The 14,289-nt window shown below is 36.0% G+C and overlaps 1 protein-coding gene across 1 annotated transcript in view; it reads left to right on the top strand.

Moving 5' to 3' along the window:
* The window catches only part of Tinag (tubulointerstitial nephritis antigen), a 94,908-nt gene that overhangs the window by 44,422 nt on the left and 36,197 nt on the right, over positions 1-14,289 (top strand). The window contains exons 8-9 of the mRNA XM_031343830.1: positions 1,444-1,489; positions 4,994-5,117. Coding sequence (XP_031199690.1) covers positions 1,444-1,489; positions 4,994-5,117 — 170 coding nt within the window. The remainder of the gene's footprint in view (positions 1-1,443; positions 1,490-4,993; positions 5,118-14,289) is intronic.

The raw sequence follows: 14,289 nt of genomic DNA, 5'->3' as shown, positions 1-14,289 counted from the left end.
TTAGTCAAACAACTTGTCAGAAACAGATTCCCTCATTCCATCATGTGAGTCCTGGAGACTGAACTTAGGTCATCAGTCTTGGTGGTAAATGCCTTTACCCACTCAATCTCCCTGGCCTGTTCAGATACAGTTGCTATTATTCTTACTTTAAACTTTCATTTTGAGCAAGATTATAAATTGTTAAGGCAGGAATCTAAAGGATTGATTTAATTTCAATGTACCTTCTAAAATGTTTTTTTAATTATGACTTATAACGTATACAGATTAATGAAACTGACAATTCACAGCTGAGCCACTAATTTTTTGATGGCGATAGTTTCTTTTATTGATCTCGTGCCTTGGTCCTTGCTATAGGGAGATAAGGATCCCATTAGACTCCAGCTTGTCAGCTTCATGCTGACCCAAATTTAACCTAATCTCATCAGGGTTATTTAGACTTATTTAAGAAATATATCAAACTTTAGTTTCTAGATTACGACCCAGTGTTTTTATTTTGGTGTTCTGGCCTTTTATATATGGTTGGCCTATAACTTACAGAAATTAGTGTCCTGCCAATATTTAATCCTCTACTCACTCATAATGATATTGATACATGAGATCACTTTCTATTGTCTAGATATATTATGCCTTCTCAATTTTCTTTACTGACATAGGAAATAATTCCTTTGACTCAAATGAATATTCACCTTTCCATATGGGGAAATGTTACCCAATAGTCCAGACCTATGTCAAAACTTCCTGACACATTGCTTTACTTCTGAGTTGGACTAAGCACCTTTTGTATTTTAAATCAGTGGCTCTTTATGCTTTACCTGTAAGAACATATTGTATAATATTATGTGTGCTGCTTCATAGGCTGTCTAGACCGCCAAGATGTAACTATCTTGAGGATGATGATGCATCCGAATTTGTTTCTATCATAGTTTGTAGCACATACTTTGTATTGATAGATGAATGAATGGATGAATGAATGAGTGAATGAATGAATGATGATCTGCCTTCCTACTGAGGGGACACTGACCGCACCATGGTGATACTCCTAATGAAGTTGTTGTTGAGCCTCGCTTCTCAGCTGCGTGGTGTAGCTGCTCTTGCTTGTGATCATAAGATCAGAGATAACATAAATATTCACTAGTTAAATCTTCTAACTTACCTTTACTCTTTTTCTCCATCACCACTAAGAGTTACTCCATTCTCTCTCCAACCCAAAGTTATTGTAATAAAAATCAATAAAGCAAATAGACATATCTTACTTTTAGCAACTTTATCAATGCAGTATGGTGCATGTGACCATTTCAACGCATTACTACAGTGCACTGCAACTGACCAAGTCATGGAGAATTATATAATCCTGAAATGGATTACATAGCAGCTCATATGCAGCAGACATTAGCTTTAGCTTTAGTAGTTCTCATTGAAGCTCACTGACATATTTCATTCCAGGAAACTGAAATTATGAGAGAAATCATAAAAAATGGACCAGTTCAAGGTAAGCCCAGATAATATGTCATTTTTAATCAATTATGAATTCCTATTGTAAATAACATGATATGATATGACATTAAAGGAGCTTAATAAAAGCAAAAATCTTAGACATCTTTATCAGGGTTCAACACTTCTAGCCTCTGCACTAATAGAAGATTGGCTCATCAAAGCATATAATGAGCTTCCATTTTACATTTTCTATAAACAAGAAGACCACTTGTTTATGACTGAACTCATAAATATAATGACACATTTAAGGAAAGTCTGCTAAGTCTTTACAGAGTTATTATGGACAGGTGATGGGCACGGACAACACGCATTCATTAATTAAATAGAGCTCACAGTATTCATGTGGTCAGACATAAGAATCACACATAAGATTAGATTTGTAATCACTTTTACTTTAGGTGGCCTTAGAAATACACTGAAAAAATAAAAACAGGGTTACTAGAAACAAAGTATACAGTTTCTTTTTTATAGTAGGTCAAGGAAAATCAAAAAACTAGGATGACTTTTGTATTTTACAAAACCATTTAAAGTGACCAAGTCTGTAAATTTGTTATTGAGAGTAAAGTGTTAGTAAATAATATAATTATACTTTGGAGTAGTAAATATAGATTTTGACCTTAAGGCATATCTGATCCTGTTCCTTTATTGGAATTTGTCTTATACCAATAATGTTAATAAAGATGAATGCACAAAATGTATTTTCTGCATAACATTTTCCCCAAAGAGCATAGGGAAACAAACCAAATGAGGTATGAAATGAGAAGTTGAGTACCAAACAGTGAAAGGCCAGAGTATAATGTCAGTGCAGTGGGATGTATATTAAAAACACTTGTTATGTGTTTGAAGGCATATTGGCTAGTTTTTTCCTTTATTCCTGAATGCTGACCCAATTAGTATTGATATAGGGGGAACCATGGATTTTAATAACTGTTGAAATTAATTTATCAGGAAATCAAAGCTTATGTAAACATACACTAAATTTAATTTAAAAAAATCTTAAGACTTTACATTGACTTTGCAACCAACGAATAAGGTGCTTTCTCTCTTAAATGTGTGAAATTTGTTGGCTGTTCTAACTGTGGGAATTGGTGTGCAATTTTACTATGTACTTTGTCTAGGGGTGTCTGTGAAACAAATATGAAAGACTAAAGACATTTTAATTAAAGGCCGAACTCACAACCCCCACTTTGACATTTTCCTCTTAAATGGTTTTAGCAATTCATTAGGCAACAGTATTGGCTTACATCTTTCTGAAATTTCAAGTCATTGTACTACCAACCCTCTAACCTGTGCTCTGAACCAAAAGAAATTTAGATGCCAACTCTTTGAAATTGTGGAAAACCGGGGGTTTACTTTGTGCCCATATATTTTTTTTGTATTCTTTTTTTCTTTTTTTATTATTATTTTCTTTATTTATAGGTCATGTGATATCTCCTTTCCCAGTTTCCCCCTGAAAAAAAATACAAAAATAAAATAAAATATAAAAAACAAAAACAAAAACCCCTGTTCCCTCCCTCCTCCCCCTGCTCACCATATTTTTTATTAGATGTTTTCTTTATTTACAATATCTCCCTCCTTTTACCTGACTAATACAGAAGTAGAGGCTCACAACCATCCATTGGATTGAGTACAGGGTCCCCAATGAAGGAGCTAGAGAAAGGACCCAAGGAGCTGAAGGGTTTGCAGCCCCTTAGGACGAACAACAATATGAACTAACTAGTACCCTCAGAGCTCCCTGGGACTCTCTTTTGGTTGGACTAAAACTCCAACCAAAGAGTACATGTGATGGGACTACTGGCTCCAGCAGCATGTGTATAGCTGAGGATGTCCAAGTCGGTCATCAATGGGAGGAGAGGATCTTGGCCCTGTGAAGGTTCTATGCCCCAGTGTAGGGGAATGTCAGGGCCAGGAAGTGGGAGAAGGTGCGGTGGTGAGCAGGGGGAGGGGAAAAGGAACAGGGGATTGTTTTAGTTTTTGGTTTATTTTATTTTTTCTTATTTTATTTTTCTTTTTTAGTTTTTCCATATTTTGTGTGTGTGTGTATGTGTGTGTGTGTGTATTTCACATAATAAATTCGAAATAAAAATTTCCAGGCTATAGAATAAAAATTCAAATCAATGCACACTCATTTTAGACTTGTTGAGAAACTCTCTCCTGCCAGCCCTAGCCAGAGTTAAGACAAAACAGGAACCCGAGCTCTTTCTTTTGCTCTCCCTCACCTATCCTATGGTTCTGGGCAATAGTTTAGTGTGTGCAGCTTTTCAAGTGTTAGAGTGAGGAGCACTTTCCTGCACGTTCACAAAGCCTGTAGATTCTTCTGCCTTGGCTTAATGTCAGAGACTGAAGGGTGATGGTGCCTTTGATTGCTCATGATGGGTTCTTACACTTGGCTTGAGCTAGCAGCGTTTTTTAATGGTGACCATATATATTTTTTGATAGGACTTAAAGCAGTGCTAAGTGGTAAGAGCTAAATGAGTCAATGGTTGTATAGAGTGGGAAATCACAGTGAATATCATATCTTTTTTTTTTTTGTGAATGAAAAGAACGTTATCGGGTCCTTGCTGTAGATGCAGTTTGATTTTCTGCTAGCTGTAGCCTGATTTAACTTCCAGTATGTCTTTCTGCCTTGGGACAAAAGAATGTCAAATGGATGGAACCTTGAATAAATAACACTGTGAGCATTTCTCTAAGACCTTCAGAAAGCAGAAATTTGCATAGAGTACAGTCTAAAAATTCTTAAAACCCTGTGGGGATGTGTTTTATTGTGGATAAAGGAGACTTAGCTTCCAATGACACTTACATTTCCCCAAAAGGCCCTGAATGCTAAAGAACAAAGTTAAAAAGTGAACAGGAAAAGCCACACCTCCCTTTGCTGAATGTGCTTTACTGTAGGATCTGGCCCATGCCAGTGGCCTTCATTTGGACTTTATTTAAAATGCATATTGAGCTAAGATAGGTAAGGTTTGTTCTTGGCTACCAGAATATCCATGTCTGGTTCCAGTTTAAAAACCAAACCAAACAAAACAAAACAAAACCCCCCAAAAACAAAAACCACTTTGATTTATGCCTCCTGAGAGAGAATTTTGAAGTCTTTAACCTGAATTGCACAAGCCCTTCCACAAAGCCCCACGTGAAATAGCAAAGAAGTAATCTACGTGAGAAGCAAAGGAACATTTTACGAAGCGTGGGCTCTGGTTTTCAAAGAGTGAAATGCAGGCTCAGCTCTTCAGAGCGGAAAGGATGAAATCCCGATGGACTATTCTTTTGCACATGACTTTCTTTTAATAGAACTCAACAAGAGGAGGTTTAAAAGACATTTTAAATATAAAACATGTGCATAAGTAATGTTCTAAGTAGTTGAGATTGTTTTGATTCTAAAAGAATAGGAAAAGTTTGTAACCAGCTAATAAGAGTAAAATTAGGTATAATTGCTCTCTTAGATTTTTTAAAAGAGGCTTTTTAGTAACTGTGGTGTTTATCCTGTTGGATTTTTTTCCAGCCATAATGCAAGTCCATGAAGATTTTTTTTATTATAAGACAGGAATATACAGACATGTGGTCAGCACAAATGAAGAACCAGAAAAGTATAAAAAACTTCGGACACATGCAGTTAAACTCACTGGGTAAGACAATTACTTTAAATTTGCATTATATATATACATATATATATATATGTGTGTGTATATGTATATGTATATTCATTGTGTATATATATACATATGTAAATATATGTGTATATATATGTATATATATATTTATGAAAATGAATTCAAGTATAAGAGGAAACAGCTCTGAATCACTGATAAATTGATTGATTGGTTGATTAACAATTTTTGAGTATTCAGTCATACTTTCTTTGAGCCTATATCTGATATCTTCAGTTGCCTCAGATAATTTAGTTTTATCTGCATGTTTTCTATTTGCATTTTAATATTAACTTTAGAAATTTAACCTCATATATCTTTATTCCACTCTGACTAGCATTCCTCATTTTTCAGTTCATATCCTTTTCTATCTCAGAGTCGAACAGTTCCTTATATTTTATAATAAATTATTCATTCAACTTGACCTACTCAACTGACACTCTTCCAGACTTGCATAGACAACCTTACTTGTTATAACCCCATATAAAGGTAGTCTTTATCACTACCCTTTATATGCACACTTCAGTAGTCAGAGATCTTTGGAAGGACAGAAGAGATAGGATGAGAATGTCTTCAGCAGACTTATACAATGATAATAACAGCAGTTTCCTTGCATATGAGAGGCAACCAAGTAGTTGCTTGGTCCTTGCAGCCAAGTTCCTCAGCACTTGGCGTAGATCCACATTGGCTGTGTCACCCCAGGGAGGACAAGAACCCACTAGTTATTCAGTCCTCAAGACCGAGTGAGTGATTCAGCAGTTCCAGTCTGGCTCCTAAAGCTTGGAAGGTTCCTGGAGACCTGGATCTCAGTCAGTGATGGAGCCTGGATGCTGGCTCCGATATCAACTGTGGAATCAGCAGGAGCAGCAGGCACAGGATAAATCAATTCAGCAGTGAGCAGGAGGACTGGGCAGGCAAGAGGGAAGGCGATGACCCTCCTTTTGTCATGGTCTCTTCTTTTCAACCAGGGCTGCTATTGAAGGTGCTGCCAACGCCTTGGATCGTCCTTCTGCATCAATAAGGCAATCAGGATAATTGTATAGTTCAGGTTCCCTACTTAGTTAAGGTGATTTTAATTTGTAGTAAGTGGGCATTAAAACTAAACATCACCATTCCCTCCACTCTTCTTCTTTGTCTGAATCACTGTATGATCCTGACAAAAATTTAAAAAATTAAAGTATCTATGAAAACTATGTATATTTTCCTTTTATATCATTTTATGATGATAAATTTCCATGAGATGTCTTATGCTGCTAGCTAATCACCTTCTAAATACTCATTCTCTTTGTTTTTCTGTTCTTCAAATTGTTATCTCAAAAGCATGGATGCACCTTTGTGCTCTTAAATGATAACTGTATTGTGATATCAATGACAAGTTTGAAGTCATCAGAACACATTCCCTGGAGCCATATGTCACAGTCAGCATATATTGTCTTTATCTGGCAGATTGTACCCAGAAATCCTGTGTCCTTCTTCCTAAATTTCTCTCCCCCACCTGCTTACAACTATTTGCAAACTCCCCTGAGGAGTTTTCTCTCTTTTTTCTTAGATTAGACTTCATTTGAGTAAATGCCCTTATGTTTCAGATCTCAACTTTTAGGAGCAAAACTTTTATTCTTTGTTTTGTTTTATATGTAGCCTGGTTGTCCTGGAACTCACTCTGTAGACCATGATAGTCTCAATATCAGAGATCTGCCTGCCTCTGTCTCCCAAGTACTGAGGAGACTTTATTCTTAACATCTTCCCAATTTTCTAATGTTCTCCATCCAGTACAGGCTTTGCAGCATTCATTGTCCTTAAAACGCCTTCCCCAAAGTCTTTCTTAAACTTACTACACTCCTTTTTAAACTTACCACATATTTCTTCATACTTATTCACCTCATTACTTTTGTAAAACCTTCTTGTTTCAAGGCTATCAATTATCTCTATCTTGTTAAAACCTCTTGTCAGAATTTCCACTTGCCCATCCCTTCATCCTTTCTCACACTTGTTCCAGTTTGCCAGGTTTCTTTTCCCCCTCTTATTCTGGATCTCACTACTATAGTTGTTAAACCCTGGCTTCAAGTCTTGTTCTCTTTTTCCTACTTTTCTCTCCCATTCTCACTGAATTCAGTGCTCTCTGAACTCTTTCTTTTCAGTTTCAGCATCAGATGAAAGCAGGCATCAACTAAACAATATTCCCAAGTTAGACTCCTCTCCTGAACTCCAGACATGTATATTGTGTTCTAGCAACATCTCTCCATGCAGAAGATGGACACTTCAAAATTAGTACTTCTGAAATAGGGCTCTCCATCTTCCTCTTTCTCTGCAGCAGCACCACCACCACCACCACCACCACCAGCAGCAGCAGCAGCAGCACCAGCATTTTCTCACTGAGCCCATGCAAACTGTCCTCCCACATGGTTTTGTGAGAAAGCTTGGAATTATCTCTTATTCCTTACCTCAAAGCCTTCTTTGAGTATATCACAGCATCTACTGACACTATTTTCAAAGCCAACTTACTCTTCATCCTCTGCATTATCTCTGACTGAATGTCCATTACTCTTATTTTGTATCTGGAATACTGATAGGTATTCTGGATAATTGCATTTTTAGTATAGAACCCAGGGTTTCCCTGTAAAACATTACTCAGATCTAGCTGCTCATTTGCTTAGAATTAGTGGTCCATGATTTTCTTGCCTACTAAACTAACCCAGCTACCAGCTTTTTGATGTCAAATTCTCTTAACTTTGACTCTCCTTCCATCCAATGTGATCTCCTACCAAATAACCAATCCCTTTGGTGTATACAACTTCATCTAGTCTGCTCAAATTTACCTTATCCGTGTGGCTTCTCTGAAAGTCCTATGGGATTCATCATTTGCTCTATCTTCCCTTAGTTCTGCTTCTCCTTAGCTGTTGCTCTGTTCTCTACAGTTCTACATTAGTGAATGATTTTATAATTCTCTTCTTGTTGACCATGTATCATCTAAGTTGAAGCTTCTTGAGACCAGATCTCTTTGCACAATGAGAATATGTTACCAAATCATCTAATACAATGTTAACTCATGATAAATGTTTAATGCATTTTATTATTGAACCTTTTAAGCTTCTGTTCTTAGCTAGTTTCAGTTGTTACTATTAAGCTTTAAATAGGATAAGTTTTAGTTTAAAAATAAGAGAAGGAGAAAGTGGAGAAAAAAGCCAGGGCACTCATGAGCTTTGATTCAACTTGTGGACAATGGACCCATGATCACAGGGCCCTTTCTTCTTCTTCTTTCCTAGAGGCATATCTGGTTCTGATGTCAGTTTGCACAGGCTCTGTGAGCCTTCTAATACATCTCTTGAAGGTCGTTAACATCTTGCATGTTTTTTTCAGCCATTACTCTAGATGGCTGCTAGGATTTTGGTAGCACAATTGGATTCTTATGTGGTTTTATTCTGATCTCTCATGGATAGTTTGGAAAGGGAGTAGAGTTTGCAAATGTCCTCACTGTAAAGATCTTGAGAGAAATTTCTACAAAGCCTGACATAACTATTGGTCGTGGATTTAAATATTCAGGTTCAGTAAAGACAGGGTTGAACTTGTGCCACCTCTCAATGTCCAGTCTTATTTTGATATAGTGCAAAGTGAGTCTCTCTGTTGTTCCTTAAAGTTATGTTTTATATTATGACTGCTTCATTCACTAAAGATAGAAAAAAATAAAGGAATTGATGCTTTAAGTTTTTTGTTTGTTTGTTTCTTTGTTTGTTTTTTAGTGTCAATCATGCAGTGAATTTTCAGGAAGTGAATGGAGTATAAATGGACGCATCTGTGATTGCAGTGTTTTATTGTGATTCAAAACTAACTCTTCTTTAGTTCTACTCCCTAGCAGTTTGAACTTTAATTTTTCTAATCTTAATCTGTGTCACTCATATTCATTTTTGTCTTTGGTGATATCCTTGGTCTAGAAAAACTTCTTCCAAACACTTTATGTGGTAGATGTTTTTTCTCTTTCAGGGCTCCCTGATTTATGGCAACTGCTCACTGTCTGTCTCTACTGCTTTAGTAGTCACGGTGTCTATGTTATCCTCACTCTTATTATCACTCAGGCTGAGGTTTATGGAGATGGATGTGTTTCTCTTTCATGACTACTGCTATTCTGCCCACATTCAGAAGCCCCTGGAATTTGGAACCTATAAAATGTATCTTCTTTCTATGACAATTAACAAAACTAAATTTGTTGGTAGGAATATCATATATATATACATACATATTTATATATATATATATATATATATATATATATATATATATATATATATATATGTATATATACAAATGTTTGAGGCCATCTGGGCATTGTTTGGTGCCCTGGAGCCATAGATTTTAATTCCTTTCTCCACCAGTAATTCCTTATTTGGTAATTACTACATTCAGGAGATAAGTGCATTAATGAGTTAGAGAGTAATCAAGTATCTCAAGAAAGTTAATGTCCCTTATCTGCAGAGCTCAATATACTTTTGTGAAGTACCTAACACATTTATCTGAACAAACTGTTTGCTGTCCTTTGTGTAGAAGTCAAAGCTATTAGGTTTAATTTACTTGAACAAATGAATTTGAGCTTATATTAAGTGCTTAGCACTAGGGAAGAAAAGCTCGAATAATGTGCAGTCTCATTTCTTAGAAATTATGGTTAATTATCATTGTCCTGTCTATTGGATTAAGGAATACCTCAGAAATCAATTATGTACAATTTTGGATGTGTCTGTAAGCACTTTGCAGAGTGGATAAACTTAGGTAATGCAGGATGTACCTTCAATGTAGTATGTAATTTCAGACTGAATATTGAGGGGGGGAAGTAAAGACTAGTGGAATACCAGCATTTTTTTTTTTCTATGCTTCCTGACCCCGCAAGATGTGAGCAAGTTCTCCTAATGGCAGGTGTGAGCCGTTTCTGCTGCTATGCCTTGACCAACAAGATGAGCTGTATCTTTTAATCCATAACTCAATGTATAACCTTCTTCCTTTAAGTTGTTTTTTGTTCGACATGAAAAAGTAGTTAATAAGAAAGTGAGGCACATACATATATAACGGATTCTATCAGAAGGCAATAAAGGCCTCTTCCTATGTATAAAACACAGGATAGTAAAGGACATATATAAATCTAGAATGTTTCTTTTCTAACACCCTTTCTTTGTCTCTTTTTTATTCCCAAGACATCTCTTGATACTATTTGGGGATGATGCACTGAATAAAAATGTCGTGTCTTTAAACTGTTATTTCTTATATTGCAAATTAGAAAATATCACTGCTAAAACTAAGGAATCCCTTTGGTTTCAAGATGGATCCTAGTTTTCAAGATGTTGGAACTTGAAAAGATTGCATATGAGTAACAAAAAATGTTCTTTGAGATATTTCACTTCAGCACATGCTTCCTGTGTTACAATCACACTGCCTTGTCGGTTCATCCATGTCCCTGACAGTTACCTGAAGTCCAAAGTTCGCAATGCATTGCATGAATGGTATTTATTTTGCAAATGTTTCTAATGAATCACTGAGAGAATTTAGTGATTAAATGCAATATTTGAAATTCTAGATAATTATAATAAAACCACAAGTTTTTACTCTCCCTTATTGTCATCTCTGTAGAAAAAAATCGTGAAACTGTAGTCTACATATTGCCAAAGGAGAATAATGCTTCAAGTCATTATTTTGTTATGTGTAACTAAAGTCTCATTTATCACATTTATTGAACAAATGGTTAAGTTCTGAGGCTTTAACCATGGATAGAACAAAGACTCTGACCTCCCCCACCAAACCAAAAACTTGTTGATAGCTACACAACTATTCAACATCAAAAATTATATTTTGCAAGGGCCAGAATACATATACTGATCTTTGTTGTCTAGATTCAGCAGTATGAAGAATTTTAAAAAGCTTATGAACATTAAGTAGTAATACAGCAAAAGTGGAGAAAAACCTATAGTGATATGAAACCTGATAGGGAAAAAAATTGTAATAGTCAAAGAAAGGCAAAAGGAAGAATTAACGAAGTAATTTCTTGAGTGGCTTGTGATTTATTGCTCTTTAAATTAAATTAAGTTAATTTAATTTAAATTATCCACTCACAGATATCTCAAAAATTTATGCTGAAAAATGATTTAAAACTTTAGCATACTTCCCTATAAATTGTGAAGACGTCTGTAAGATGAAAATCTCCAGATGAGGGCTAGGAATGCAGCTCAGTGGCACAGTATTCACTTAGTAGATGTGAGCCCTCAGGTTTGATCTTTGACAACCCCCACCCACTGCCCAATAAAGATAAATGACAGAGTAAGCAAGTGAGTATATTGATCTTAGGACAGAAAAGCAATAAAAGCTGAAGATGGATAGTATTAAAAATAATAAGAAAAGCACTGAAACTAAGGCATGAGAAATCCAATGTCTGATGAACTAAGAAAGAAGAGTCCAGAGTGATGGAACAGAAAGGGCTGGCAAGGAGGGGTGAGGGGAGCAAGATGGCAGAGAGGCAGAGAAATGTTAGAGTGTGGAGAAATTTACAAAGCTGAAAGGAGTTGAAATCCAAAGAAGGCCATGAGCCTTATTTGGATAGTATGGTAATCCCATTGTGTCAGGACAGTAGATGAGGATAGAACAAAATGCTTTACTGTTTAGGGTAGTGGTATCTTGGTGATGAATGGTTATTTTGTATCTGTAGAAGAAGGAAGAGATTAGATTTCATTACCAATAATTTGAGGGAAATAAGATTATTGGCAATGGGCTTCTAGATATTTAGGAAATAAAGGAGCCCAAAGAAGCAAAAGGGATTGCCATTTGATGGCCATGGTACCACCCAGCCCTCTTGTGTACACTTTGTGCAGTGGTGGGTCACTCCTGAGGTTACAAACAAACAGGAACGGATAGTTGAGTTCATCCAGATGTTGGAGATGGGTACCATTAGTCAGCAAAGCTGTTTCTTCCATCCATACCTAGACTTCCATGGAGACGAGGCTGATTGACACATTGATCAATGTTGAGTACACAGTAGTCGCCAAGAAATCCAGGTGCACAGTCACACAGAGAAGCCCCAAGAGCATCCCGACACATGACACCATGTAGACATGGCAAGGATCCACATTCATCAATTTCCATCTCACAGTTCATACCCCAATACTCTCGAGGACAGCCACACATGAATCTTTCTATCTCAATGAGGTCATAACTAATACTGTGATTGCACAGGTAGCGGATTCATAGGAACACACTGTGAGACTTTGATGCCTCTTTGTTGGTCAAAACCTTGTCACAATGTACAAACATGTGAGGACACTATTGACATCTATGTTTGTCACTACTGGACTGGGTAAATTGGTGCCCTATGTGATATATACATAAAAACATGTAGTAGCCAATTTGGGAGTGGGGAATGTACCGTGCTGTTGGTACCCAGAGGATTCTCCTCAGAGGTGAATGGAAGGGGTGAGAAGGGGCTGTGTAAGCTAGAGACTAGAAGGAGGTGGGCAGCAATTGGCATGTGAAGTGAATAAATAAACAAACAAATAAATAAAGCATCAGAAAAGCAAGTGTGCTATAAAAATTACAGAAACTATGAAATAGGAAAAAATAGGAATTAAGAGAAAGTAGAATTGAGTTAAAAGCCATGATAATTTTACTCTCAGTGATTTCATTTCTTTATTTTTTTACTAAATTCAGAAACAATTATGAGACAATGTCATGTAATAATAAATAGTATTATAAATGTTAAACATATTCTTGTGGAGTTACTAAACACCATGATTATTTATAGTAGATGCACAATTTTTTGTCATACTAATTGTGTACTCTATTGTTAGAAGTCATCTCTTCCACTCTCATCTATCTATCTATCTGTCTGTCTGTCTATCTAAATATCTATCATTATTAATCATATATTATGTATCTATGTACCTATCTATAATTATCAACATACTTATCTACCATCTGTATACATAGTAATTGTTATCTCTCTATGCATATACTATCATATAAGATACTTGCTCACTAATGTATCATAAAAGCTATACTTTCAGGTTGATTTAATAGGATCTTATCCCATATTTTACATAAGTAAATTTCAATGATTTTCTGAACTTAAATTGATAGAATGATTATAAAATCATTCCACTTAGTTTATGCTAGGGTATTAACTTTTTACCAACATGTTTTTTTCCCTCTATCCTTTAAAATAGCAATTGAAAACTAAGTCTGAACTTTTAGACAATGTTATGTTTAATACTTGGACAATTCATTACTTGTGAGTAGGAGTTTTAATTAGATTTTTAATGCACAGATTTAAGATAGTTGAATGAACATTTCTACTATGATGATTTAATGAATGCATATTGATGTATAGTTGTCATAAGTAGTTCAGACAGCACAAATTATTTAATTTGTGTGTTAAAATGACTTTCAAAAGCGAAATAGTTTTTCCTTCATTATTCTTTCTAATGGGTGGATAATATACCTGATATAAAAATATAGCACGTGGACCTCAATGGGAAAGTTAGGGGAAGGACTAAAGGAGTTGAAAGGGTTTGCAATCCCATCGGAGGAACACAACAAAATCAGCCAACCAGACCCTCCCTCCTCTAGAGCTCCCAGGGACTAAACCACCAACCAAAGAGTACACACGGAGGGACCCAGATTGCCTTGTCTGGCATTAATGGGAGGGAAGGCCCTTGGTCCTGTGGAGGCTCGATGTCCCAGCATAGGGGAATGCTAGGGTGCTGAGGCAGGAGAGGGTGGGTGGGTGGGGGAGCTCCTTCATAGAAGAAGGGGGGAGGGGCACGGGAAAGGGGCTTTGCGGAGGGGAAACTGGGAAGGCGGATAACATTTGAGATGTAAATAAATAAAATAACCTATGACACTCAATATACTATATGAAATATATTATTTATAAATAAATTATTATAAATATATTAAAATATATACTCTAATTTTTCTTGGGGAAAATTGATCAGAGATAGATTTAATATTTTTGAAGTCTTGCATGCATTTGTGACACACTTGAAACGTTCAAATAACAAATAACTGCATGGTTTATACTGCTAGTATATAGTGTATATAATAAAATACATTCAGAAGACAAAGGAGCTAAAACCATCCAGTGGAAAAAGGACAGCATTTTCAGCAGATGGTGCTGGCTCAACTG

The sequence above is a fragment of the Mastomys coucha genome, unplaced genomic scaffold (genome assembly GCF_008632895.1).
Source record: "Mastomys coucha isolate ucsf_1 unplaced genomic scaffold, UCSF_Mcou_1 pScaffold23, whole genome shotgun sequence".
Taxonomy (NCBI): domain Eukaryota; kingdom Metazoa; phylum Chordata; class Mammalia; order Rodentia; family Muridae; genus Mastomys; species Mastomys coucha.
This window is presented reverse-complemented; position numbering and strand designations above follow the sequence as displayed.